Source organism: Phyllostomus hastatus, unplaced genomic scaffold, assembly GCF_019186645.2.
Source record: "Phyllostomus hastatus isolate PE091 unplaced genomic scaffold, TTU_PhHast_1.1 phas_scaffold_60, whole genome shotgun sequence".
NCBI lineage: Eukaryota > Metazoa > Chordata > Mammalia > Chiroptera > Phyllostomidae > Phyllostomus > Phyllostomus hastatus.
In genome coordinates, this window is record NW_025334038.1 from 16,940,379 (window position 1) to 16,964,960 (window position 24,582).

Sequence of the window (24,582 nt, forward strand, 5' to 3'; positions counted from 1 at the left end):
GGGGGACAGTGTGCAGGGCCTGGGACCCCGAGGCACAACAGACCACAACAAATGAACTGCAGCCAGCCACCAGCATGGACATGCTGAGTGCTCAGATTCTAAGTGAGCAGAGGAAAATTCATGTTTCTTCCATTCCACACCTCTCTGCTGATACAGAGAAATCTGATCAGATCACTGGGGAGGAACAGGGATAGCCTGTAGGGAGGTTGCCCAAGGCAATAGTAAACAGTCTAGGACAGGATTGGCTGAGAAGTTGAACACCTGCGGAACACATGGAATTATGGGCCAGGAGATTTAAAATAAAAGGAGGGCAGAGATTGGCTCTCTGGCTCGCTACCTCAAAGATGCCTGAATGATCATGCTGTAGCTCTCTGTGTTTCCTAAGGGATGGTATTTTGGATGGATTTTGGGCAGGAGAAGGGACTCGGGGCACAGCCTAGGTTCAGGCTGGCCTGGCAGAGGGTGGCAGGGTTATTCTTCTCTGGGTGTTCTAGAGGGGACAGACTCTAAGGCAGAAGCCTGCCATTCTTCAAAAATTGTGTAGCTTTTGTATCTTATGTTGTTTTAGTTTGTAAACTAATCCTATAGAAATAAGATCATTGAAAACTAATAGGGGGAATGATAGGAGAACTCAGGAGTTAAAGATTTTAGCTTTAATTGGTAGGCTTAAGTGACTAATGCATATGAAAAGCTGTTATTTCAAAACTGTGTAGTTTTAGAATAAAGGCCCGTTTCTTTTATCACCAAAACTTTGCCTCCAAAACTTTGCTTAGAAGCTGGCAGCAGGCACCAAGACCCCACTTGCTGTTTAGTAAGACTGCCACAGTATATCTTGATGAAAGTGTGTGCCTCCCTCCTCTGGGCATAGCTCTATCAGAGGAGCTCCTGAGTCTGGCACCCAGACCTTCCCTAATTTCCCCCAATCTACCTGTCCAACAACATCTCCATCTTCTCCATATTATAAACCCTTCAATCTACTCTGTTTCCTAAACTCACCATTCATTCATGAATGAATTCAGCCATTCATCTCCTACATGATGGTTAATTTTCTGTCCACTTGGCTGAGCTGTGAGATACCCAGAGAGCTGGTGAAACACTCTTTCTGGGTGTGTCTGTGAAGGTGTTTCTGGAAGAGATTAACATTTAAATTGATGACTGAGTAAAGATGTGCCTTCACAACTGTGGGTGGGTGTCACCCAGTCTCAGGGTTGAATAGGACGTGATGATGGGGAAAGGATGAATTTACTCTCCTTGTGAGCTGGGATGTCTATCTTCGCCTGCTCCTGGACTTGGGCACTCCTGACCTTTCCTTGAAGACTGGGACCTACACTGTCTGCTCCCCTGGTTCAGACTCAAACCGCATTACTCTGCACTGAATTTGCTTGGTGTCCAGCCTGCAGATGGCAGGTTGTGACTCAAATCTTGAGCCAATTCCTATATTCTATTGGTTCTGTTTCTCTGGAGAACTGTGACAAATACAATGTATTGAGTATCCACGAAGGCCCCAGCACTGTATTTTGTGTAAGGGGTATACAGATGAATAAAGAGATGGGAAAATGTAGCGATTAAAACCAGAGACGTTGACATAGGACAGACCTGAGTTCAAAGTGATAGGGGAACTCAAAGAGTTAAAGATTTTAACCTTAGTTGATAGGCTCAAGTGACTAATGCATATGGAAAGCTGTTATTCCAGAAACTAGAATGCTTGATCCCGAGACTCCTGGAGGTCGCTGAGCAGTTCAACCTTTGTACCCCAGGGGGTCTGCTAGCATTGGAGATGTTATCTGAGCCATTGTGTTCCAGAGAAGGAATGCCCCTGAGGCAGATAAAGAATTGTTGATCAACAGATAAAGAAGTACTAGGAAAATCACCACCGGACTGCAACTCTTATCCAATTAACCTTTTTTTCTAAACCCCTTACCTACCTTTCTGAATAAAGTACCTATAAAGAGCCAATATGTGTCTCTACTTATTGGTTCTGGTAGTGATAGGCAGCACAAACAACAACACTTCCAGCTTCAAAACCCCACTTTTGCCATTTGTCCCCTGTGTGACCTTGCATGACTATACTTCTCCATGGTCTCTATTTCTCTCTTCTCCAAAATGGCGATAACAGTGGGGTCATTGTGCAAATTCAGTGAGTGCTGAATCTGCAGGGCATTTGACGACAGTGGTCAAGCAGCACACATGCAGTAAAAAGTAACTTACTACACCAAAATGAGATTGAGACCCCTGACTTTATTCATCCTTGGGTGTGGTTGGCACTAATTGGATTTCTCCTCCCCTGGGTGGGGAGGAGAAGTATAAACCATTTACTCCTAAGTGTGCTTGGTTCGGGAAGATAGGATTTTACTAGCAGATGACAGTAAACTGCTTCACCATTTAACCCTCTGTCTCAGTTTCTGTATTCTTCTTGTCCTGGCTTACTAGCCTGTCTCAGAAATATGGATCTGGAAGGAAAGGATGATTTTGCCCAGCAAAATCTTGCAGACAGCAACCTGGGCTCTGAGATCTAAGGTATCAACACCTTCATATTTGTCAGTCCATTTAGAGTGGGGTGGGGGCGGGCTTGAGTGTACGGAACACATATTTCCAGGTGCTTCCAGCACTCCTGCCTCTAGCAAAGTCTCAGCAGCTGGCAAAAGTGACAGCACACTGGGAGTAAGTAGGCACCCAAATCAAATGGTGAGGGGTCAGAGAAGAAATGTGCAGAACTGTCTGTGTCTCCCAAGGTAAAAAGGGGTGGACTGCCAGGAAATGAATCACAGTCCCAGGCACAGCTGCACCTAGAATGCAGTAGCCATTGCAGGAGTGAAGGCCAGTGGGTGCATATTCATCACTGAAGAGAAATCTAACTGGTAGGTGAGAGGAAGACCATGCTGGGCAGCTGGGAACAGCACACGTGAGAGCAGAGCTGGAGATGGCCCTCGTGCGTGCACGCACACACATTGGGGTGGGTCAGGAGAGGACTGCCCCCATCCCCCTCTGCCCTTCCAGGCAGTCCTTCTGCCTGGCAGCCTGTCCTCCTGCTGCTTCCTCCTCCTGGAAGCCTCCCCAGACTGTTCCAGCTTCCTCCCCTTGACTCTCATCTAAACTCACATGTCAACTGCCAAGACTATCATTTTGGTGTTTCCTCATGTAATTATTTAACTATATACATCCCTACTGTGTGTGATATTATTATTTAAATTTGCATGTAAATCCTGTCTAACTCAGTTTAATTTTAAGCTTCCTGAGAGAACTGTATAGTTTTATTCTTTATACTCTCCCGGGGCTCCTGGCATTGATGGACATATTAATGGTATAAGATAATAACTGAATGAATGAATGATGAACCCAGACCACTTCGGGGCCTATTAAATTCTTATGTGTTCCAAGATTTTTTCTAAACTCTAAACTTATGGGTTTTCTTTTGCTTTCAAAGTGGTCACTTATAGGTTTTGATGGGAATTACCATATAAACAAACTGGGTCTTAAAGAATAAATTTTAAGGTCTCAAACCCTCAATTACTTTTTTTTTTTAGTATAGGAAAATAGGTTTATTCTTCTTTCTGTATTTGTTGCTCCTCAAATTTTGATAAGCTATATTTTCTTTTTTAAAAAATATATTTTATTAATTATGCTATTACAGTTATCCTATTATTTCTCCCCTTTATTCCCTTCTGTACTGTACCCTCCCTCCCACCATCATTCCCCCACCTTAGTTCATGTCCATGGGTCATACATATAAGTTCTTTGGCTTCTACATTTCCTATACTATTCTTAACCTCCCCCTGTCTATTTTCTACCTACCATTGTTGCTTCTTATTCCTTGTACCTTTTCCCCCATCATCCTCCCACACACTCTCTGCTGATAACCCTCCATGTGATCTCCATTTCTGTGTAGCTCTATTCTTGTTCTAGTTGTTTGCTTAGTTTCCTTTTTGTTTTTGTTTTTTTTTTTAGGTTCATTTGTTGATAGTTGTGAGTTTGTTATCATTTTACTGTTCATATTTTTATCTTCTTTTTCTCAGATAAGTCCCTTTAACATTTTATGTAATAAGGGCTTGGTGATGATGAACTCCTTTAACTTCACCTTATCCTGAAAGCACTTTATCTGCCATTCCATTCTACATGATAGCTTTGATGGATAGAGTAATCTTGGATGTAGGTCTTTGCCTTTCATGACTTCAAATACTTCTTTCCTGCCCCTTCTTGCCTGCAAGGTTTCTTTTGAGAAATCAGCTGACAGTCTTATGGGAACTCCTTTGTGGGTAACTGTCTCCTTTTCTCTTGCTGCTTTTAAAATTCTCTCTTTATCTTTACTCTTGGGTAACTTAATTATGATGTGCCTTGGTGTGTGCTTCCTTGGGTCCAACCTCTTTGGGACTCTCTGAGCTTCCTGAAAGTCTATTTCCTTTGCCAGATTAGGCAAGTTCTCCTTCATTATGTTTTCAAATAAGTTTTCCATTTCTTGCTCTTTCTCTTCTCCTTCTGACACCCCTATGACTCAGATGTTGGAACATTTAAAGTTGTCCCAGAGGTTCCTAAGCCTCTCTTCATTTTTCTGAATTCTTGTGTCTTTGTTCTGCTCTGGCTGAATGTTTCAACCAGAACAGCTTTCTTCCTTCTGCTCCAAACCATTGATTTGAGTCCTGGTTTCCTTCCTTTCACTGTTGGTTCTCTATACATTTTCCTTTATTTCACTTTTCATAGCCTTCACTTTTTCCTCTAATTTGTGACCATACTCAACCATTTCTGTGAGCATCCTGCTTACCAGTGTTTTGAATTCTGCATCTGATAGGTTGGCCATCTCTTGATTGCTTAGTTCTATTTCAGGAGTTTTGATCTGTTCTTTCATTTGGGCCATGTTTCTTTGTCTCCGTGCACCTATTATGTTGTAAGGCATGGATCCTGAGGCATTCACCAGGGCAGGGCAATTCACATCACTGCAATGTGGTGCTGTATGTGGGAGAGTGGTCTGAGAATGAACAATGCCACTTGCTCAGCTCTCTGCTGGCCTTCAGTCACTTCCTCCGCTACCCACAAGCAAATTGGGCCCTTCTGGTGCTGATTCCTGGGTGAGTGGGTGGGTTTGTGTACATTCTAGGACCCTGTGGATCTCTCCAACGAACTCTCTTATGAGGCTGGGGAGTTTCTCCTGCCACCTCAATCCCCACAGGTTTTTTTCAGTCAGAGATTTTGAGGCTTTATTTTGCCATACTGGACCCCTGGGTTGTGCAGTCCGTGTGGCTCCCCAGTTTTTCCTCCCAGTTTATCTGCACCCAAATGTGGGACCACCCAGGAGCCCTCTCCCGGCTGTCCTACCGGTGTACAGGCGCATCCTACCAGTCTGAATGAATGTTTCTTTAACTCCTTGTTCGTCAGACTTCCATACAGTTCGATTTTCTGGCAGTTCTGTTTACTTTTTGTTCTTAAATTTGTTGTTGTCCTTCTTTTGGTTGTGCAAGGAGGCAAAGTGTATCCACCTATGCCTCCATCTTGGCCAGAAATCAAAACCTCAACTTCTCTTAGCCCCTCTTCAATCCCCTACCCTGGTCAGTCACTTGGTTGACAGGCCATTTGGATCTCTGGGCTCCTGCCCTTTGAAGTTTTCTGCTCAAATACTCCCTTTAAGAATTTCAAAAACCTATATGCCCCTCACATTCTTATGTCAATAGCTACATAATATTCATCATCATAAGTTTAAATATTGCAAAAGGTATATGCTACAGAGAATTGTAATTACTTGCATACTAAACACATCATTCTTTTCTTTTTCTTTTTTTAAGATTTTATTTTTAGAGAGAGGGGAAGGGGAGGGGGAAAGACAGGGAGAGAAACAACATCCATTGGTTGCAGCTTGCAAGTCCTGGGAATCGTTTCAAACCTGGGCACCACAGGAATCAAACCATCAAACCAGTGACCTTTCAGCTTGTGAGAGGACGCCCAACCCGGGGAACACCACCAGTCAGGGCAAATACATTGCTCTTCTCAATGTAGCAGATGGAACATAACACCACAGTACTTTTATGTTCTTAACACCTTTTTAACTAGTGAACAACCCTTGAACCAGCAAACTTAGCTCATTTCTTTTTTTTTTTTCAGTTGTTTTCCATTCCACTTCTCCTAGTTTTATCCTAATGAAATTTTTTCATTGTATCTTTTTTTGTATTTTACTGTATCTTTGGAAAGTCCTTATTGTATATCTCTGTAACAAAAATATGTGTGTAAATTGAAATTTATCTCCTGTGACTGTAAGACTCTAAGTGTTAAAAACAGTTATTCTGCAGTGGATTTATAATTATAACAAGACAATTGACCAAAACTACACATATTGACTGTGGTTAAATAGAACAAACTTTTATTTAAAATGCATCTCTCATTGAGTTGGCAAAAGCTGATTTCTATTCCCGTCAATTTCAGTTTGGTGGCTCCGGGAAGAGCTCTCTGGTCAGGTTCTGGGTGGGTGAGAGAGCTCAGACTTTCTCTGTCTTGTAGAAGGGCGATTTGTGACTGGAGGTAGGTATGAAGGAGAACAAGTTCTCCAACAGATTTATTTTAGAAAACAGGAACATATATTTATGATAATTGATCCCCTTAAAACTTGGTCCTGTGCACATGCCCCTGGGAATGTTTCCATGTCTCACCAGGGGTACGCAAAAAGGATGAGGTATTGAATAGAGACTTCACTTGACTTCTCATTCTTCAAAATTAGGGTCCAGAAATCTGTAAATGTGGGTCTGAACGCCCTTGAAACGCTGAGTTTCATTTCTAACCCCCCTGCGACTGAGCTCCACGTCCTGATGCATACTGGTAAACCAGGAACTCAGATTACATCCACATCTCTGTAGGTGTGTGACTATGAGGAGGGACCTAATCACCGGCAAGAAGCAGCCTAGAAAACGGGTTTTTTTTGTTCATTTCATGGAAGCACCGTCTCCCGAAGGTTCCCAGCAGTAGACCACCAGGTGGCAGCAGAGAACACAGAGGGGTGAGGTGGGGGTGGGGGAGTGGGGGGGAGTGCAGCAGGTCCCAGGAGCCCCAGGGTGGAAGAGGAGGTGGAGATGACATGACTGGACCAAGGTTAGAATGTATGTTTGTGCTGTCAGAGAAAAAACAAAGGGAAATGTGGGGACCAAGTATGGATCTCAGAAGGGGATAGAAAATATTGAGAGTGCACCTTTGGTGTTCAGAATACAATTGAGGGAATGAAGACAGGGAGAATTCAGGGGAATCAGAGGGTAGAGACAGGCTTGGGTGGCTTCTCGGGGCATCTGGTTATCTGTACTCTTCCCGGGGTGGATCAAGGTCTGGCTCCTCCTGAGGCCTATGGTCCATTTCAGGGGCAGGTGGCCAGGGGTTTTCTGGAGGCTGGGATCCTGCTGGCCAGGGATCATCAGGCAGAGGAGTGTGAGGCGGATCAGTTCTAGGAGGCTCAGGTGGCCAGACTCCAGATTCAGGCAGGTCTCTCCAGGGACGACTGGGGCCTGGAGGCGGAGGGTCCTCAAAGATAGGGGGTACCCCTGGCCAGGGGTCACCGGGGATTGGGGCACCCTGAGGCAATGTTGGGGAACCCTCCTCCTGTCCAACCTCTGTGGGTGTGGGAGAGAGGTGGTCTCCACTGCTTGATATGCCTATAGTGGAGGAAGAAGAAAGGCAAGAGTAGTGAGGGCCAGATCCAACCCCCAGCCAGCTGCAGACCCAGGGGGCACAGCCTGTCTGGGATGGACCACATCCTGAGCTGAGCTCACAAACAGACCTCAGAAGTAACTCTCAAGGAACTCTCCACACATTTACTTTTCTTAAAATAACATAAAAACTCTATCCTGAGCCTTTAACTTGACCTTTAAACTGAGAGGACCCCCAAATAAGCTCTACCCAACTATGGTCGGGTCATCCCACTGGCACGGCCCCTATGCTGGTCTGCAGCCCCCAGTCTATATCTTGGCCCTATGTGGCACCTTATGACCTCCCTCCTTCTTCACACAGACCTCAGCTCCACACATCTGAATTCTGACCTAAATGGCCACATGGAGCTTCCTCCCATCCAGTAAGACATGTACTATGAGCTGCATGCACTTCCCACATCCCTTTAGCTCTTCCCCTCATGAGAATTTCCAGGGTCTTCTCCATCTCTATGCATCCATTTCATCCTCCTCCTTAGTGATCACCCTCTTCTCACCTTGACCACCCCCCATCACCTTAAATTACACCCTGGCCTCGATTCCCAGCCCACCTCCAGTGTACAGGCAAAGGACCAGGATCCCCAGTAGCTTCCAGCTGAGCATCTTGGCTGTCTCCTGGCCCCCAAAGTCAGGGGTGGGTTGAGACTGGCTGCCTGGGAATCCCAACAGGCTTTATAGGGGAGGCAAGAGGGGAGGAAGCCAATTTCTGGGGAGGGGCCAGCCCAGTGACACAGAGAATCCTATCAGAACCTAACTGGTCAAACACGTTTGGAAGGCCATAGCTGATGTGTAACCTCTGAGGTTGGCGTCCCTTATTTTAGTCACCAGCTCAGGGCCCAGCCAACCCAGCTCTGAATGACCTAGACCTTGGTTGCCCCACCTGTTTTCATATCCTGCTCATACACATCCTGCAGCAATCAGTGCCTGCCTGTCATCTACGTAGTCACAGGGACTTCCACCTTTCATTCCTCGAAGCCAGTGGAAACCAAGAAATGGGAGCAACCAGGCATGGGGAAGCACTGTAATTACAGGGCTGGGGCAGGACACCAGGGAGTGGGGTAGGTCCCTTTCAACACCTGGGATGAAACCAAGAGAGTCTCAGCTAGTACAGAGTCTCCCCCACCCCTATACCCCACTTTGAGCCCTCCCCCGGGGCTAGTTCTTTCCTGGAAATTCTACCCTCCCCACCAGCCCCCAGGATGCACTCGTGCCTCTCTGCAGTGGCGGACCTCTGAAGTTCATCCAGGAACCACCTGGGCTCGCTGCAGGTGAGGAAAGAAACACGAGGACATCCTCATTCCTTCTCCCTACCTCAGAGCTGTCCCTTCAGTCATGGGCCCAGAGGCTCAGGAAAAGGCTGTTTCTACTGCCATCATCCCAGCATCTTCCTCCTCCATCTGAACCCCCCACCCCGTACCCTCCTCCTGCTTCTCCAGCCCCTTCCCCCACCCTTGGCTCCAACTCTGCGCATCTCCTCCCAGCCTTCATCCTTTTTAGGTCTCAGTCAAGGAATCTAAGTCTCTCAGAAATCCTGCTAGAATTTTCCCTCAGGAAGGACTCCGCTGCCTTCAGGTCTGATGAGCCTCTCAGAAGTAATGTGTCCAAAACAGAACTCACTTCCTCCCGCAAGTCGTTCCCCATCTGGTCTCTCCACAGCAGTAAGGGACACCACTGTCCCTCTGTGGCTCCCCTCCAAAATGCCAACCCACCCCACCCCCATGCTGGAGCATCTCTCCTGGCCTCCCCCATACCCATATTGCTTTCATGTCACCCACACCCACAATGTCCCCCCCACAGCCAGCCAATAGGGCTCTTAAAAAGGTAAACCAAATTGTGAGGCTGCTTCCCTGTCTAAAAAGTCCTGAGGGCCTTAGTCAGGTAGCTCAGCTGGTTAGAGCATCATCCCAATACACTAAGGTTGTGTGTTTGGTTCCCAGTGAGGGCACAAACAGATGAGAGTGTAAATAAGAGGAACAACAAATTGTCATTCTTCTCTCTCCATTCTCTCTCAAAATCAGTATTTTTTTTTTTTAACTACTGTGGGCTTTCTCCTGACTCAGACTAAGTGCTCCTGGCCTGCCTTGCAGTGGCCTCCTCCCATGGCCCCCTCCCGTGGCCCCGCCCATCCCCTGCAGGAACTGCTCCCAGAGGCGGCAAAACCTGCTGCTCCTCTCCACTCAGGTCTCAGCACAATGTCCCCTCCCTCCTCAGAGACCCTGCCAGTCCCCTCACCTAATGCCACCCCGGCCCACAGCCAGCTTCTGTCACATCACTGGTCTTTATTTTCTCCTCATAGCACTTGTGTGAAATGCTCTACTGTTCATTTAGGCACTTGTCCATCAACTGCCACTCCCACAGTGTCAGCACCTGGAGCAGTAAGCTGCCTGTCAAGACCCCACTGGGGACCTGAGCTAAGACACTGCCTGGCTCAAGATTGCTATTGGATATTTAATCTTCCTCACTCTGGCACTGATATCTTCCAGAGGTAAAGAGTTTTAAAACTAGAAAATAAAGAAAACCTGGAGCTTCTCAGAAAACCTCCCAAGCAACCTAGGAAAGGGGTTTTGAAAAAGGTACCACCAGAGAAAGAGCTGTGTATGGGAGCGCCTCTCACGTTCCCAGAGAGACAGCTGCATGGAAAGTCCCTTGTGTTCCCAGAGACAACATGGCCAGGCAATGGCTCCTACTGCAGTCATCTTTATTGAGGCACAGACTTCACAGACACCTTGGTGGCTAGCGTCCCCAAGGGCAGACCCCACAAACCTCACCCCACTTCTCCATGATCCTACTGGTCCCCCAGGCCCCCCTGAGCTCCCAGGTGTCCCAGCGCCCAACTGGTCAATGATGGACGGGAGCAGAAGAGTTTTGGTTGTCTCCTTGAGAAAGAGCCTCCTCTTTGGAAATGGCCTCACTCAGGCCCTGCAGGTCATCGAGCAGGACACAGAGGGATCCTGAGAAAGAAGACCCCAAGGATTAGGAGCTGGACAAGAGAAGGCCATCATGGTTACGTGCAGAAGAACAGGGCTGCCACAGGATGGGAAGTTACGAGGGCGGAGGTTCTCTGGTTCAAGGCAGGCATGGATAAAGGAGGCTGAGGGCCTCCAAGGGTCACAGAGAACAAGGCTCATGCACTCACGTCTGGGGCAGAGGTTCCGGAAGTGCCCCCCATCTCTCCCTTCCTACTTAGACCATTACCCTTTATGGTCTTCCTGGGGGAGAGTGCAGCTGCTGGAGATCCAGGTACTGAAGACACTGCCCGGCTTGGGCTGGACTGCGCAGACTTCCCCTTATCCAGGGAAGGATGAGCTGCCAACAGCCGCTGCTGCTTATAACGGGAGAGGAGACCCTCCTGCTGCAAGGTGGCCTGGGAAGGAGAGGGTTAAATGCCACCTAGCAAGGGCAGAACCTCCCCATACTCTTTTCACACCTCTACTCCCCAACCACCCCCCCTCCCCCCCTCCACCTCCCCTACCAGCAGGAGGTTCTTGTCCCTCTCCAGCTCCTGCAGGCGCTGGGTCAGCCGCAGCCCCTCCTCCTTCCGGGCCTCTTCCTGCAGGCGCCTAAACTCCTGGTCCCGCTCCTTTTCCCTGGTGGCTTTGCGCTGGATTTGGCGCAGGGAAACCACTATGGGGAACCAGGTCACAGAGGGGACAGGTGTTGGGCAGCCCAGAGGCAGCAAGGCACCAAGGAAACGACACTGGAATGATGGGCAGGACCACTGGGTCCCAGCTCTGTGACTCAGTGTCTTTTGCACAGTGGGAGAGGCAGCCGCCACTCTAAGACCCTATGAGTCTATGAACCCACAGCTCCCTCCCACCCCAACCTTCCCAGAGTCCCATAGGGGAAACTCGGATAGGGACTGGATATTAGATCTTGTGCAATTCATGTTCATTTTCTTAAAGGGTGACAATGGTACTGAGATTGTATAGGAAATTGTCCTCTTTGCAGGAGAAGGTCAACAGTCATGATGTTTGTAATTTACTTTAAGTAATTCCCCGGAAATGTATACATCAATATGTGTGTACAGAGAAAGAGCAAGTGTGGCAAAAGGCGAGTGACCAGCATGGGTGTTCATCACACGATTCTTTTCATTTGCTGCATATTGGAAATTTTTCCTAATAAAGAGTTGAGAGGTGCCCTGGCTGGTGTAGTTCAGTGGACTGAGCGCTGGCCTGTTGCTGGTTCAGTTCCCTGTCAGGGCACATGCCTGGGGTCCCTGACTGGGGGTGTGTGAGAGGCAACAAGTGTGTCTCTTCCTCTCTTTCTCCCTTCCTTCCCCTCTCTCGAAAAATAAATAAAATCCTTTTAAAAAAGGGAAAAGAGAGAAAGAGTTGGAGGTAACCAATGGTGGGAGATGTCAGATGGCAGTGCCTTTGTGGGGGGGAGTGACCAGCAGGTGCTCCGGGATGGTCACTCAGTCTGGGTGCTGGCTACCTGGGTGTTCGTCAGCTAAGAATCCAGCTGTGCCATTCCCTGATAACATCATCACCTGCATACTTCACAGAAAGCTTTACAGAAAGTTTCTGAAATAACCTATGTCTCCACACTTCCCGGTCCACCCTGGCAAACCTCACCGGCCTTGGCATGCTCCCTCCGAGCGTCATTCAGTCTTCTTTCTGTTTCTGAGAGCTGTTCCCGCAGCCGGGATTCCACTTCAGCCACCTTCTCTTGCAGAGCTGGAGTGAAAGAACACGTAGGGTGTGTCAGGGAACCATGGCTTATGGTTCCCCCGCAACGCACATCTCCTCCTCCTGCACACCTTGCCCATAGGTTTCCTGCTGCTGGGTCAGCTCCTGCCGCAGACTGGCAGCCTCCTCCATGCTCTCTTGCTGGCCCTGGCGAGCTGCTTCCAGCTGCAGCCCCACAGTGGCCAAGGACTCCTGGGTCTGCCGAAGCTCCTGCTCCAGCTGCTGGGCCACCGAACTCAGTTGCTGCCGCTCCGCCTCCCCTGGAAAGGGGTGGGCTTACTCAGGCCTCTCCATGCCCTAGACCCCAGCTCTTCCCTCCTCCTCTCCACCCCCAGTGCACCCGACTCAGGCCCCTGCTGAAGCTCAGGGACCCCTGGACCAGGTGTACCTTGCTCCCGGGCTCGGCCCACCTCCTGCTGGATGATGTGGGCACTGAGCTGCAGTTCTGCATCCAGACGATCCCGTTCTTCCCGCAGCTGCTCCAACTCAAGGCTCACATCCTCGGTTGGTGGGGGCAGCAGGCAGCTGAGACAGAATGGGGGAAATCATCCAGCTGCCTGATGCTTACACCGCCATTCCTCCTCAGTCCTATTGTTTTGGGTCCCAGCAACCAACCATCCTGAAAGTCCCACCACCACCCTCCAATCCATCTCAAGTGACCCAAACTTCACCTCTCCTGGCGCAGATGAGCAAGCGCCAGTTTTCGAGCCATCAGACCTGGGGGTGAAAAGGCAGACAGCATCAGAGATGAGTGTGTGGAAGAAAGGGGAGACGGGGAATAAAGGAAAAAGAGAGGCTCGGACTGATGAAAAGGCAGGAGGAAAAGATATAGGCAACAGAGGGCTGGTAGGGCAAGGCATGGCTGGTCTGGCAGTCGCCTACCCACCCCGAATGGTGTGGACCTTGCGGACAGCATAGCTGACTCGGCTGCTGAGGCTGGGCAGCCGGGCTGCGGCCTGCTCCACCTTGGCCATGGTGTTCTGGAGCCAGGTCTGAAAGCTGAACAAGGTACAAGGCCGCTGACCCTTCAACCCCACGTCATTCACCAAAGAACTTGACCTGCCTCTATCCTTTCCTGTGATGACGGTGGGGACAGCATGGAAGGGAAATTGAAGTCAGGAAAAAAAAAAAGAGCTGCAGCCAAGTTGTGTCCAGCTCCTCAGCCAATAAACAGGAGAACCTGAGGCTTAAGCCCTTTAGTGCTTGTCAGATAAAAATGATCCAATTGTACCCTGGCTGGTTTAGCTCAGTGGATACAGTGCAGGCTGCAAACCAAAGGACTGCTGGTTTGATTCCTTTCAATCAGGGCACATGCCTGGCTTGTGGGCCAGGTCCCCAGTAGGGGATGTGCAAGAGGCAACCACACATTGATATTTATCTCTCTCTCTCCTTCCCTTCTCCCATCTCTAAAAATAAATAAATAAAACCTTTTTAAAAAATTATCCAGTTGCTCATAACAAAGCACAGCTATTCTTGGTCCCCAAGCCTACAGTAAACTTTTTCTCTGGGTCCCAGCAGTAAAAACAGCCATAAGGTTCATGGGGCACACCTTATCTGGGCCCAGCTGCCACCACAGTCAAGGTGAAATAAACTCGGTTCTATGGAGCTAAGACGAGTGCCCATAGGCTGGCTAATCTCTGGCTGATTTAGACCTTTCCACCTGCAGGCTCCTGGATGCCTCTCCAGGTCTGGGGATACTCCTGGCGTATGTGCCACTCGGGTGTGTGAACTTATGTGCATTTTTCTAAGGAAAAAAGTCCATGGCTTCCATCAGTTTTCTAAGGGATCCCCTGCCCAAAGACAGCAAACATTCAGTGACTGCGTGTCTACACATAAGAGATCAGCGAAGGCCAGGCACATCACTCTCTCAGCTGGCTGTGCCCCAGGTGAGACCAACACCACCCCCTGGTGCAGGAGGCATAGCATCCAGGCACAGGACTGGAACTCCCCAGGGGAGCCAAGTCTTTGCCAACAGAAAAATGAGCAGAAAACAAAGGCTGAAGGTTGTATCCCAACAGCAGAGCAGAGACCTCTTTTACCTGAAAACTGTTCGGGTGATTCCAAAACCTTCCATGGCTCTCATTAAAACCATTTTCTGATAATGTCTCCAAGCCATCTAAAGACTACCTGTCTAACAAACCTGGCAACAGGCCAAGCTTGGGGTCTTTTTCACCTCGCGGATTTGTTGGCAATTAGTTATTAGCAAGATCCTTTTCAGTGGTGTCCTGGTTCCAAAACAAAACCCTGTCCACACGTGTTTTTCTGTTCTCCCACAGGTGGCAGCACATGTGATGGACTGAACCCAGGTGGTGCTTCCTTGTAACTAGCCTCTCTAATTCCATGCATGTTTGAAAACTTTTCTCATTTTTTCAAGTTCAATTAGTCCCCAAGGTACAATTCAACAGAACGGGGTAGTGGACAAGGCCCATGCTGCATCACAGTTTTGTTATGGGATCCACCAAGAAGAGCCGAGGTAACAGCAAACATTTACAGAGGACATGTGACAAGCCAGCAGACTGGCTCCACTGAGCTCCACGCAGACCAGGTACCTCAATGTCCAAGGCAAGGAGGGCTGGCACCCAGTACCAAGAAGCTTGTGCTTCTTACAGGTCTTTCTGAAGCTTATATAAGGAGTAGGGAAGAAAACACTGAGGAACTTGGTATGAGACATAGGTTTGCAATCAATTAAGAAGGGAACCATCATACATTTTAGATGGACTATCTGTAAGCCAATAGTGTACAGATTTAAAATAAATAGACAAGCTTTTCCAGCTAATCAGAGCATGCCTATAAAATTCTAAAGAAAAAGAAAAGACCAAGTACCCACACTCCCCATCCTGGAAAATTGTGATGGTGGATGCTCCCAGTGTTCTGTTTAGCTCAAGCTGTCACTGGACCAAATGCAGGGGATGCACTGCCTCACCTCCAGCCAAACATGCAGTGGCAGTCACCAGAGACCCTGGTGTCAACGTGGAAAGGGTTACCCCAGAAAAAACAAACACAGGAACTTTTACAGGGCTAAATACCTCCAGCTCTGCATCCTCTAGCTGGAAAGTGGACAGCTTTCCAGCCACTCTTGCCTGAAGCTCTTAAACTCCAACGTCCCTGGGAGGCAAGAGAAACAAAAATCCTACCTCACCCACCCCCATCCCAGACACCTGCTGACAGTGTTGGCCACAAGCTTCAGCTGCTCCTCAGCCACAGCCACCTGCTGCTGCCCCCGGCGCCAGGACTCCTGGGCACGGCTCAGCTCCATCTGCAGGGTCTAGGAGGGAGGGGATAAAGAAAAGGAGCCCTGGGGCCCTGACCCATGGACCTGGGGTCTCCCAGGCCTCTCTTAGCTCCTGCCTGCTGCATAAACAGACCAGACACTGACCTTGGCGCCCATCCGCTCCACCTCCACCTGTGCAGCTTTGTCCTCCAGGGACCGCTGCAGGATGGCCTGCTCCTGACTCTGGGCTGAAGTTCTTTCCTGGAGCTCTGCCACCTGGGGGAGGGGAGGAGACAGGCAGGGCACTGGGAATGAAGGGGCAGGGGCAGAGGTCTCTGAAAAAACACCACGTAGGGAAACAAGAAACATGGGCTCCTCAGCATGGAGAATGAGTCTAGGTTTCCTTCCAAAAGCACGTCCCACACGCTCATACCTCGAGGACTTGCCCACACCACCTCCTCAGAGAAGTAGTTCCTCACCATCCTAAGGCTGCCCTCCAGTCTCTGCCATGTGGTCAGTCACCCTTTTCTTCACAGCACACATAATTACTTGACATTACCTAATTGTCTGCTTGCCTACAGCGCCTTCTCCAGAACCTAAGCTCTATCTTTGTTCAGGGCTGTTTCCAGCACGTGGCAGCCACTCCATATACTGGTTGAATAAATGTTACCCTGTATGAGAGGAGCAAGTCGGGAGGAAGAACATGGAAAGGAAGATGCCAAGTGACCTGTCCCTTCAGATGCTGCACGCACGCTCCGTGCTCCAGCTCCTGGGCCTTCAGCTGCACCATGAGGGCAAACACCTTCTCCCGCCAGCCCTTCAGCAGGGACTGGACCTTCCTGGGCAACTCGGGCTCCAAGGAATCTGAAGGCTGAACCTGAGGGACAGAGGAAATGGAGACACTGTGGGCTCCTGGTGGAGCAGAGGAAGGTGATTGCATTTTGGTTTCTCTGTGCTGCCCAAGTAACAGAAGCTACCAGAAGAGGTGTGTGTGCAGGAAAGGAAGCTCTCAGCAGGGTCACGCCCACCCCTCCCACCCACAGAGAAGCACCTAGTGAGGGGCCTACCTTCCTGGCCAGCTCCTCCTCCTGCATGGACAAGATGTGGGTGAGGCTTTGCACACGCACCTGCAGCAGCTCCACAGTCGAGTGTAGGCTGTCCCGGTCCTCCTGCAAGTGCTGCCAGTGGGACAGGACGGAGATTGGCCTCTCTGTACCCCTTCTCTCCTGGGGTACCCCCTCCAGGCCCTGAGGCTTCCCATTCCACCCCTGCACCATCCTGGCCCCTCCACAGATTCACCCTGCACTCTCACCTGCACAGTCTCTAAGAGGTCTTGTCGCTCTGACTCCCACATCTGGCTGTGGACCTCAGGGGGGACTTGTTCCCCTACGTATCTCCTTAGGTTCTCAACCAAGGTCACCTGAACCTCCAAGTCTTCTTGGGTCTTGCTAGGATTAGGGTAGGAATAAGGAAGTCATCAGTGGGGTACCTTGGAGACCTGACCCACCCACCAACTGCTGCACCCACCTTGGGCCAACCCACTTACCTCAGCTGCTTCCGTAGCATCTCAGCCTCCTTCTGGGCCATAGCTAATTCCTTGGCTTCCTCTGCCCTCCTGGTTTCCAAACTGTTCAGAGACTTCTCCAAGCCCTCGGTTTTGTTGGTCAGACTGGAAAGAGCCTCCTGGCGAGCCCGTGTTAAGGAGGACAGCTGCAGAGAGAGGGGGCTCAGCAGGGCCAGCTTACCTCCACATCTGGGCTTTCCAAATCTCCCCAGACTTTGGCCTTGTCACCTCCCACTTGTGACTTTAGACAACAGCCCAACACATCGCGTAACGCTTCACAGCAAATGGACTGTCCCTGGAGCCTTACTCCCCCATCACACTCCAGCTCATCAGCAGTTCCTGTTAGGTCTTCCCCCAAGTTCTATATTCACTTCTCTATGCCTCCTGCCACCAACCTGAGGTAGACCACCCTCATCTCTGGCCTGGACCACAGCAACAATCTCCTGACCAGTCTTTTGAAACCCTCAGTGGCTCATCATGGCATTCCAAGCAAATACTAGCTTCTTCCCTCAGACTGTGAAGCCCCCCCTTCCTTGGCCTCTGCCCACTTCTCTGAGCCCATCTGCTGTTGATGTCCTAATTCTACACATCACCTCCTTGGGAAGGCCTCCCATGACCCTCCAATCCCAGCCCACCACTGCTCTGTTCTGCTGCCTATCCTTGTCCTTCCAGCACTTGTCATCTGAGATGACCTTGCTATCTGCCACAGCCCAATCGAAAGGAAGCTCTAGGAAGGCAGAAGTCACACCCTTTTCTTGTTGCACCTCTCAGTGGCATCAGGGTCACTGAGAGAGTCATGGGACAAACAGAAGAGGGAATATGCCTGCCCTTATCTCCAGTCTGTCCTTTTCCCCCTATTTCAACAGCACAGTCAGAGTGATCTTTTTGGACATAAATGACAAATCAATCATGCTATTTCCCTGTTTTAAACCTTTTACTGGTTTCTCATTGTTCTTACAATAAATGGACCCCCTTCTGAATGGACCCCCGAGGCCTTGCAGGCTGCACCACCATCCAGAGCCCCTCAGCTCCTGCACTCAAGCCCCTCTGGTCACCTCCTGTCCCATATGTGCTGCCTGGCATCACATCAGCCTCCATTGCCAACCCACATGTCTCACCAGCCAACTTCCATTCAGCACCAACGTAGACTTTTTAAAGTATATTTTATTCATTATGCCACTACAGTGTCCCATTTTTTTCCTCTCCTTTATCCCCCTCCGTCCCGCACTTTTCCTCCCTCCAGCATCCCGCCACCCCCCCACCCCCGTTAATTAGTTCATGTCCATGGGCCATATACAATAAGTTCTTTGGTTTCTTACTGTACTATTCTTAACCTCCTCCTATTTTGTACCTACCATTTATGTTTCTTATTCCCTGTACCTTTTCCCCCATTCTCCCCTCTCCTCCTCCCCACCGATAACCCTCCATGTGATCTCCATTTCTGTGATTCTATTCCTATTCTAGTTGTTTGCTTAGTGTTTTTTTGTTTGTTTGTTTTCCAGATTCACTTGTTGATAGTTGTGTTTGTTGTCATTTTGCTGTTCATACTTTTTATCTTGTTTTGCTTAGATAAGTCCCTTTAACATTTCATACAATAAGGGCTTGGTGATGATGAACTCCTTCAACTTCACCTTATCCTGAAAGCACTTTATCTCCCATTCCATTCTACATGATAGCTTTGATGGATAGAGTAATCTTGGATGTAGGTCCTTGCCTTTCTTGCCACTTTGAATACTTTCCAGCTCCTTCTTGCCTGCAAGGTTTCTTTTGAGAAATCAGCTGACAGTCTTATGGGAACTCCTTTGTGGGTAACTGTCTCCTTTTCTCTTGCTGCTTTTAAAATTCTCTCTTTATCTTTACTCTTGGGTAACTTAATTATGATGTGCCTTGGTGTGTGCTTCCTTGGGTCCAACCTCTTTGGGACTCTCTGAGCTTCCTGAAAGTCTATTTCCTTTGCCAGATTAGGCAAGTTCTCCTTCATTATGTTTTCAAATAAGTTTTCCATTTCTTGCTCTTTCTCTTCTCCTTCTGACACCCCTATGACTCAGCATTCTGATGCTGATTCCTGTGTGGATGGGTTCCTGTGTTGGAACATTTAAAGTTGTCCCAGAGGTTCCTAAGCCTCTCTTCATTTTTCTGAATTCTTGTGTCTTCATTCTGCTCTGGTTGAATGTTTCAACCAGAACAGCTTTCTTCCTTCTGCTCCAAACCATTGATTTGAGTCCTGGTTTCCTTCCCTTCACTGTTGGTTCTCTATACATTTTCCTTTATTTCACTTTTCATAGCCTTCACTTTTTCCTCTAATTTGTGACCATACTCAACCATTTCTGTGAGCATCCTGCTTACCAGTGTTTTGAACTCTGCATCTGATAGGTTGGCTATCTCTTGATTGCTTAGTTCTATTTTGGGAGCTTTGACCTGTTCATTTGGGCCATATTTCTTTGTTTTGGTGCTCCTGTTATGTAGTAAGGGGCAGAGTCTTAGGTATTCACCAGGGCAGGGCAACCCGCTTCACTGCTTGGTGTTGCTGTCTGTGGAGGAGGAGTCAGAGAAGGAACAATGCCCCTTGCTTGACTCTCACCTCACTTTCTGTCATTTCCCCTGATACCCACAAGCAAATTGGGCCATTCTGATGCTGATTCTTGTGTGGATGGGTTTGTGTGTATTCTAGAGCCCCATGGGTCCCTCCAAGACTCTCCTGTGAGACAGGGAGTTTCTCCTGATGCTACAACCCCCACAGATTTTTATAGCCAGTGACTTTGAGGATTTATTTTCCCACGTTGGAACCCTGGGTTGCATGGTCCATCTTACTCCCCAGTTGTTCCTCCCAATATCCGCATGTGAATGTGGGACCCCCCAGTCTGCCAGCTGCCACCTTGCTGCATGTCCTCTCCATACCAGCTGCCCGTCTCCACCCCTTCAACCAGTCTGGATGAATGTTTCTTTTCTTTAACTTCTTGGTTGCCGGACTTCCACACAGTTCAATTTTCTGGCAGTTCTGGTTGTTTTTCTTTTTTAAATTGGTTGTCCTTCTTTTGGCTGTGCAAGAAGCAAAGCCTTTCTACCTATGCTTCGATCTGGGCTATATTCAGCTTCTTTCATGAATCTAAAGGCCATTTATATTTTTCTTTGAACTATCTCCTTTGTTCATTTCCTGACTAGATTGCTGACTTCCCCTTACCAATTTCTCAGCACACATTATATAGTTGGGATATTAGCCTTTTCCTGTGATATGAGCTATATTCTTCCCTAGTTTGTCATTTATCCTTTTATTTTTATTTTATCATTCCTAAGTTTAGTATCGTGAAGTCAATGTACCAATCTTTTCTTTAGTGGCTCTGGACTTTGATTCATATGCAAAGACCTTCCCCATTCAAAGTTACAAGGAATTCACCCAGGTTTTCTTCTATTATCTTTACAGTTTCATTTCTCAACATGTTGATAGTGACCTTCCTAACTCCCCTACCAACTCAAGACTCCTCTGTCCTTCTTCTGAGCACTTCTCCTAATTGCAGGTAATTACTTAGGATTAAATCCATGTTCAATGTGTGTTCCCCACTAGGCTGTTAGCTACACTCAGAAGGGCAGGGACTCACTGATGCACTCAGCAGAAGTCTGGCTCCTATCTTAGGGATGGAAGAATAAGCTCTCCAGACCACCTTAGGACCACTTTTTTTTCCCAAGAGCTCCAAGATGAATTGGGTACCCAGAGTGAAGTAGGAAAACAGAGTACTTTCTACTAGTAGCAAGGGGAAGGAGGGCTTCAGGTAGTGAGTCCTGAGAGCAAGAGCAATCTGAGGCCCTGGCTGGTGTGGCTCAGTAGACTGAGTGCTGGCCTGCAAACCAAAGGGTCACCAGTTTGATTCCCAGTCAGGGCACACACTTGGGTTGCAAGCCAAGTTCCCAGCAGGGGGCATGCAAGAGTCAATCACATATTGATGTTTCTCTCCCTTTCTTTCTCCTTCCCTTCCCTTTTCTCTAAAAATAAATAACTAAATCTTTAAAACAACAAACAAAAAAAAGAGCAATCTGAGTAGGACCAAAATACTAAGGTCTCCCTCCATTCAGGTCATGGTTTTTTCGCCTTCACCTAACACTTTCTCTTCACTCCACTGCTCACGGGGGACTTTTCTTCAATATGTGCCCTCTGCAGGAAAGCCACCGCCCAGTTCCCCACTGTGAAGCCGAGCCCTTTCCACTGCCATATTCACCTGCTCCTTGTGCAGCCTCTGAACTTCCTCCAGCTGCCGCTGGCTCTCCTCTTCCAAGTTCTTCCGGACAACCTCAGCCCCAGTCAAGGCAGCACGCAGGCCCTCGGCCTCAGCTCGGCCAGCCTTCTCTGCCCGTGCCAGAGCCTCCAGCTCCACAGCCTGGGCCTCCAGCCTCATCTTCTGCTGCAATGAGGTCTCCCGCAGGACCCGGACCTCCTCCTCAAACCGCCGCAGCTCCTGCAGCTGCCGAGAGATCAGCTCAGCCTGCTGGCTCAAGGCCTGTGACCCCTGTAGCTCCACGGACCTTGAAAGACAGGTTAGCACAGATAAGACCTGTCTCTGGTACTGGTAAGGTGGCCATGGGCATGACAGAGACAGAGATAAAGTTGAGCCATGGGGATCTCTGCATTTCTATCACCACTGTCATTCCTCAAGGCCTCACTAAGCATATTAGGCCTGGTGTCTGGGCTCACATGACCTAAAGGCTAGCTGAAATCATGAAACATGGCTCTCTAGAGAGAGCTACACATAGACTGATGTCTTAACAGCAAATGTGCACATCATTAGGCCACACATTCTGAAATGAAGAGATTAAAGTATATACAGAGACTTCTGAATCTGATTTAAGGGCAAGGAAAAGTTGAGGAGAAGTGAAGAAAGAAAGCTCATGGCTTCCACTATATAGCAAGACAAGGTACTAGTGGAAAGCATTTACTGAGTGTTAGGGATACTATATGAGAGGTCTGGGAGGACACTACTTTAGTAAATTATATAGTCCCAACCTTTAGAGAACAGTTTACTTACTAGTGTCACATAAAGTTTAAAGCAGCTTATAACATGGCTCTTGGTACAGCTCCCTCACTGAGGCCCAGAACCACTGGATTTTTAAAGGAGGGAACTTAGCCTACACAAAGTAACTGACTGGCCAAAGGACCTGTAGTTGGCAGCCAAACTAGAAACAGAGTGTCTGTCTCCTGACACCTGCTCCAGTGCTCCCCTTTTGTCATCACGCTCCTTCCTCTTTGATGGGGTCCAGGGTAGATCCATTCACAGTCCCATTCTAGAGCACAATGGCATAATGACATGCCACTATATCAGGGAAAAGACACACAGGAAACACCAAGAATAAGAAGTTTTACAGATAGCATATCAACTAATAGCACAGCCAGCACCAACAGCATGTACACAGAATGAGTCCACACTAGTACAGCACATGATTCTAGTTTGAATGTCTTCATCTTGCCTTGTTATGATCAGCCTGTCTCTTCCCTTAGGATTTTAAATTCCTTGATATCAGGATTTCTCCTATTTGTTTTTTTTTTTTAATCCCCATCCCTAGAGTCTAGCATGCTGTTATTATCATTTATGCATTGTAGGCACCAATAGTTATCATGGAAAAATGAATAAACTATGGGACTACAGTCTGAAATAGGGTAGGGAATCTATTCTAGTAAAGACGGGTCACTGGCAAGCAAGCCTGAGAAAACAGTGACAGTGGACCCTACCTGCCCCTCTGCCCTGGTTGCTGCCCATCACCAGAAACATCCTGTTCCCACATGATCACTTGAGGTCTCTGGTTGTCTGGCCGCCTCTCTGAGACTTCATGATGGGCCAGGGGTTGGACCAGAGGAATGTCTAAGACCCAGTTGGGAGCCATTCTTGGCAAGGTTGGAAGGGGCCGAGCTTGGAAGTGGGATGGGGGAATGAGCCCAGTGGAACCTGAGGAATCATAAGGAAAACACTGGTCACTTTCCCAGTGAGAGAAAATCACCAGTCCCCTTGCCATGTGCCCCACTGACCTGAAGGTCGAAACATCTCCACATTATTTGAAGTCTCTAGATTCTGTGTCCAGCCATCTATGTTCCCCTGGACAACAGGAGAAACAAGGGCACTGCAATTTAATTTTCAGGTCACCTTCCAAAGAGAAAGCCCCTAAAGTTAACAAAGTCATAATCCTCAAATAACAAGTCCACCGGATTCTAAATTCCTCTTTTCCTACGTCTGGAAAGAAATAGTAAATACCCAAAGATCACTTGCTTGACCCAACCTGGTTCCTGATAGAACCGTGGCAATAACCATGAGGTGGGAGGGAATTTACTGAGACAGGCTGAGAGGGCGCTGCTGGGCTTTACTCCAACTTTTAGTGTCTGGGCAATGCATTTACCCTCCTCCTCAAGTTTCTACAGTCTCTGCCATTCCTGGTCACAGGTAAGAAAGGAGATACGCAGTGCAGCAGCTGTGAGCTCAGTCTCCAGAGTCCCCTTCATGTCTTGGGGAAGCCCATCTACATACCACCAAGCCAGGATCCCTGGTTCATTCCCTACTAAAGCACTGGCCCAAGACCCTGCCCTAGATGGACAAGGTCCCATGTCCGGCAGGATGGCTGCCCTAGGACCCTTGGGAATCAAGGAAGCCTAGATCCCTGGGCAGAAAAGCCAGCTTCCTGCCATCTCTTTCAAACCCCTCCAGCAACTTCCTCTCAGTTTCTGTCTACTATATGTTCAGCTTCCATTCCTGTCGCCCATATCCCTCTCTCCAGAGGGCTCTTCAAGGTCTCCCACTCTTCCACCTAAATTCACCTATCTCCCCCAATCTGGGATCCCTCTCCCGCTACAACCTAATCTGCTTTTTTTCTCCGAAGGCATTACTCTGCTCTCTCGCTCGCACCCTCATCTCGGCTCAACAACATACTCTAGCCTCCCCGCACTCAAGCGATTCTCAACCCTCCACTCCCAGGACACCCGAGTCTTCACCCTGTGGGACCCTGAGCTCTAAAGCTGTTCAGACCACCTCCTCAGTTCCTTCGCCTGGCCCCATCCCCTCTTCCACTATGAACCCCGGAACCCACTCCCCAACCCTTTCTAAGCCCCTTCCCGCCCCAACCGGCGCCTCCCAAAAGTCCCCTCACCGAGCACGAGAGCCCCCTTGGCCCTTAGGTCACACCCCCTTACACTTCGCCCCAGGCGGGTCTCCGCCTCTAACTGCGCCTCCGCAGAGCGGCCCCGGTGGCGGGTGGCTCTAGAGCCAGGTTTCACCCCGGAAAAGGGAGGGGAAGAGGTGCACGCAGGCGCAGTACTGTCTAAAGCCGGACCCAATTACCGCATTGAGTACCTCCGCGCCCTGGCGGTTCCTCCCAACTCCGGGAACCCGGGAAAACTTGTTAACTAATCAGAAAAGGTGGAAACCGGGACAAGGAGGGCCCTGGCCAATAAAACGGAGGAGGCTCAGGAGCTGACCAATC

The 24,582-nt window shown here is 48.8% G+C and overlaps 2 protein-coding genes across 8 annotated transcripts; both read right to left on the bottom strand.

Moving 5' to 3' along the window:
- Positions 1-6,331: 6,331 nt before the first annotated feature.
- PSORS1C2 (psoriasis susceptibility 1 candidate 2) lies at positions 6,332-8,299 on the bottom strand. Its single transcript, XM_045826186.1, has 2 exons — positions 8,219-8,299; positions 6,332-7,616 (listed from the first exon to the last, which is right to left on the bottom strand). The coding sequence occupies exons 1-2, from the start codon at positions 8,268-8,270 to the stop codon at positions 7,261-7,263; spliced, it is 408 nt and encodes a 135-aa protein (XP_045682142.1). The 5' UTR covers positions 8,271-8,299; the 3' UTR covers positions 6,332-7,260.
- A 2,051-nt stretch (positions 8,300-10,350) lies between these two features.
- CCHCR1 (coiled-coil alpha-helical rod protein 1) lies at positions 10,351-24,390 on the bottom strand. 7 transcript variants are annotated; one of them, XM_045826251.1, is made up of 18 exons: positions 24,293-24,390; positions 23,141-23,207; positions 22,847-23,060; positions 21,342-21,645; positions 17,113-17,276; positions 16,879-17,014; positions 16,634-16,744; positions 16,294-16,443; positions 15,732-15,842; positions 15,514-15,620; positions 13,242-13,354; positions 13,027-13,072; positions 12,744-12,880; positions 12,427-12,615; positions 12,242-12,343; positions 11,140-11,291; positions 10,863-11,031; positions 10,351-10,618 (listed from the first exon to the last, which is right to left on the bottom strand). In XM_045826251.1, exons 2-18 carry the CDS (start codon positions 23,154-23,156, stop codon positions 10,506-10,508), a joined length of 2,334 nt encoding a protein of 777 aa, XP_045682207.1. In that variant the 5' UTR covers positions 23,157-23,207; positions 24,293-24,390; the 3' UTR covers positions 10,351-10,505. The 7 variants fall into 7 exon arrangements, with proteins under 7 accessions (XP_045682207.1, XP_045682206.1, XP_045682210.1 ...); XM_045826250.1 differs by having other exon boundaries at positions 24,250-24,381; XM_045826254.1 differs by having other exon boundaries at positions 16,694-16,744; positions 24,250-24,364.
- Positions 24,391-24,582: the final 192 nt, after the last annotated feature.

Coding starts and splice junctions, on each gene's coding strand:
- PSORS1C2 (XM_045826186.1), bottom strand. CDS start 8,270: ATGCTCAGCTGGAAGCTACTGGGGATCCTGGTCCTTTGCCTGTACACT. Junction 7,617..8,218: donor CCTTTGCCTGTACACTGGAG/GTGGGCTGGGAA, acceptor CCTCCACTATAG/GCATATCAAGCAGTGGAGAC.
- CCHCR1 (XM_045826251.1), bottom strand. Junction 16,444..16,633: donor AGGAGGAGCTGGCCAGGAAG/GTAGGCCCCTCA, acceptor TCTGTCCCTCAG/GTTCAGCCTTCAGATTCCTT. Junction 13,355..15,513: donor GTGGCCAACACTGTCAGCAG/GTGTCTGGGATG, acceptor TACCTTGTTCAG/CTTTCAGACCTGGCTCCAGA.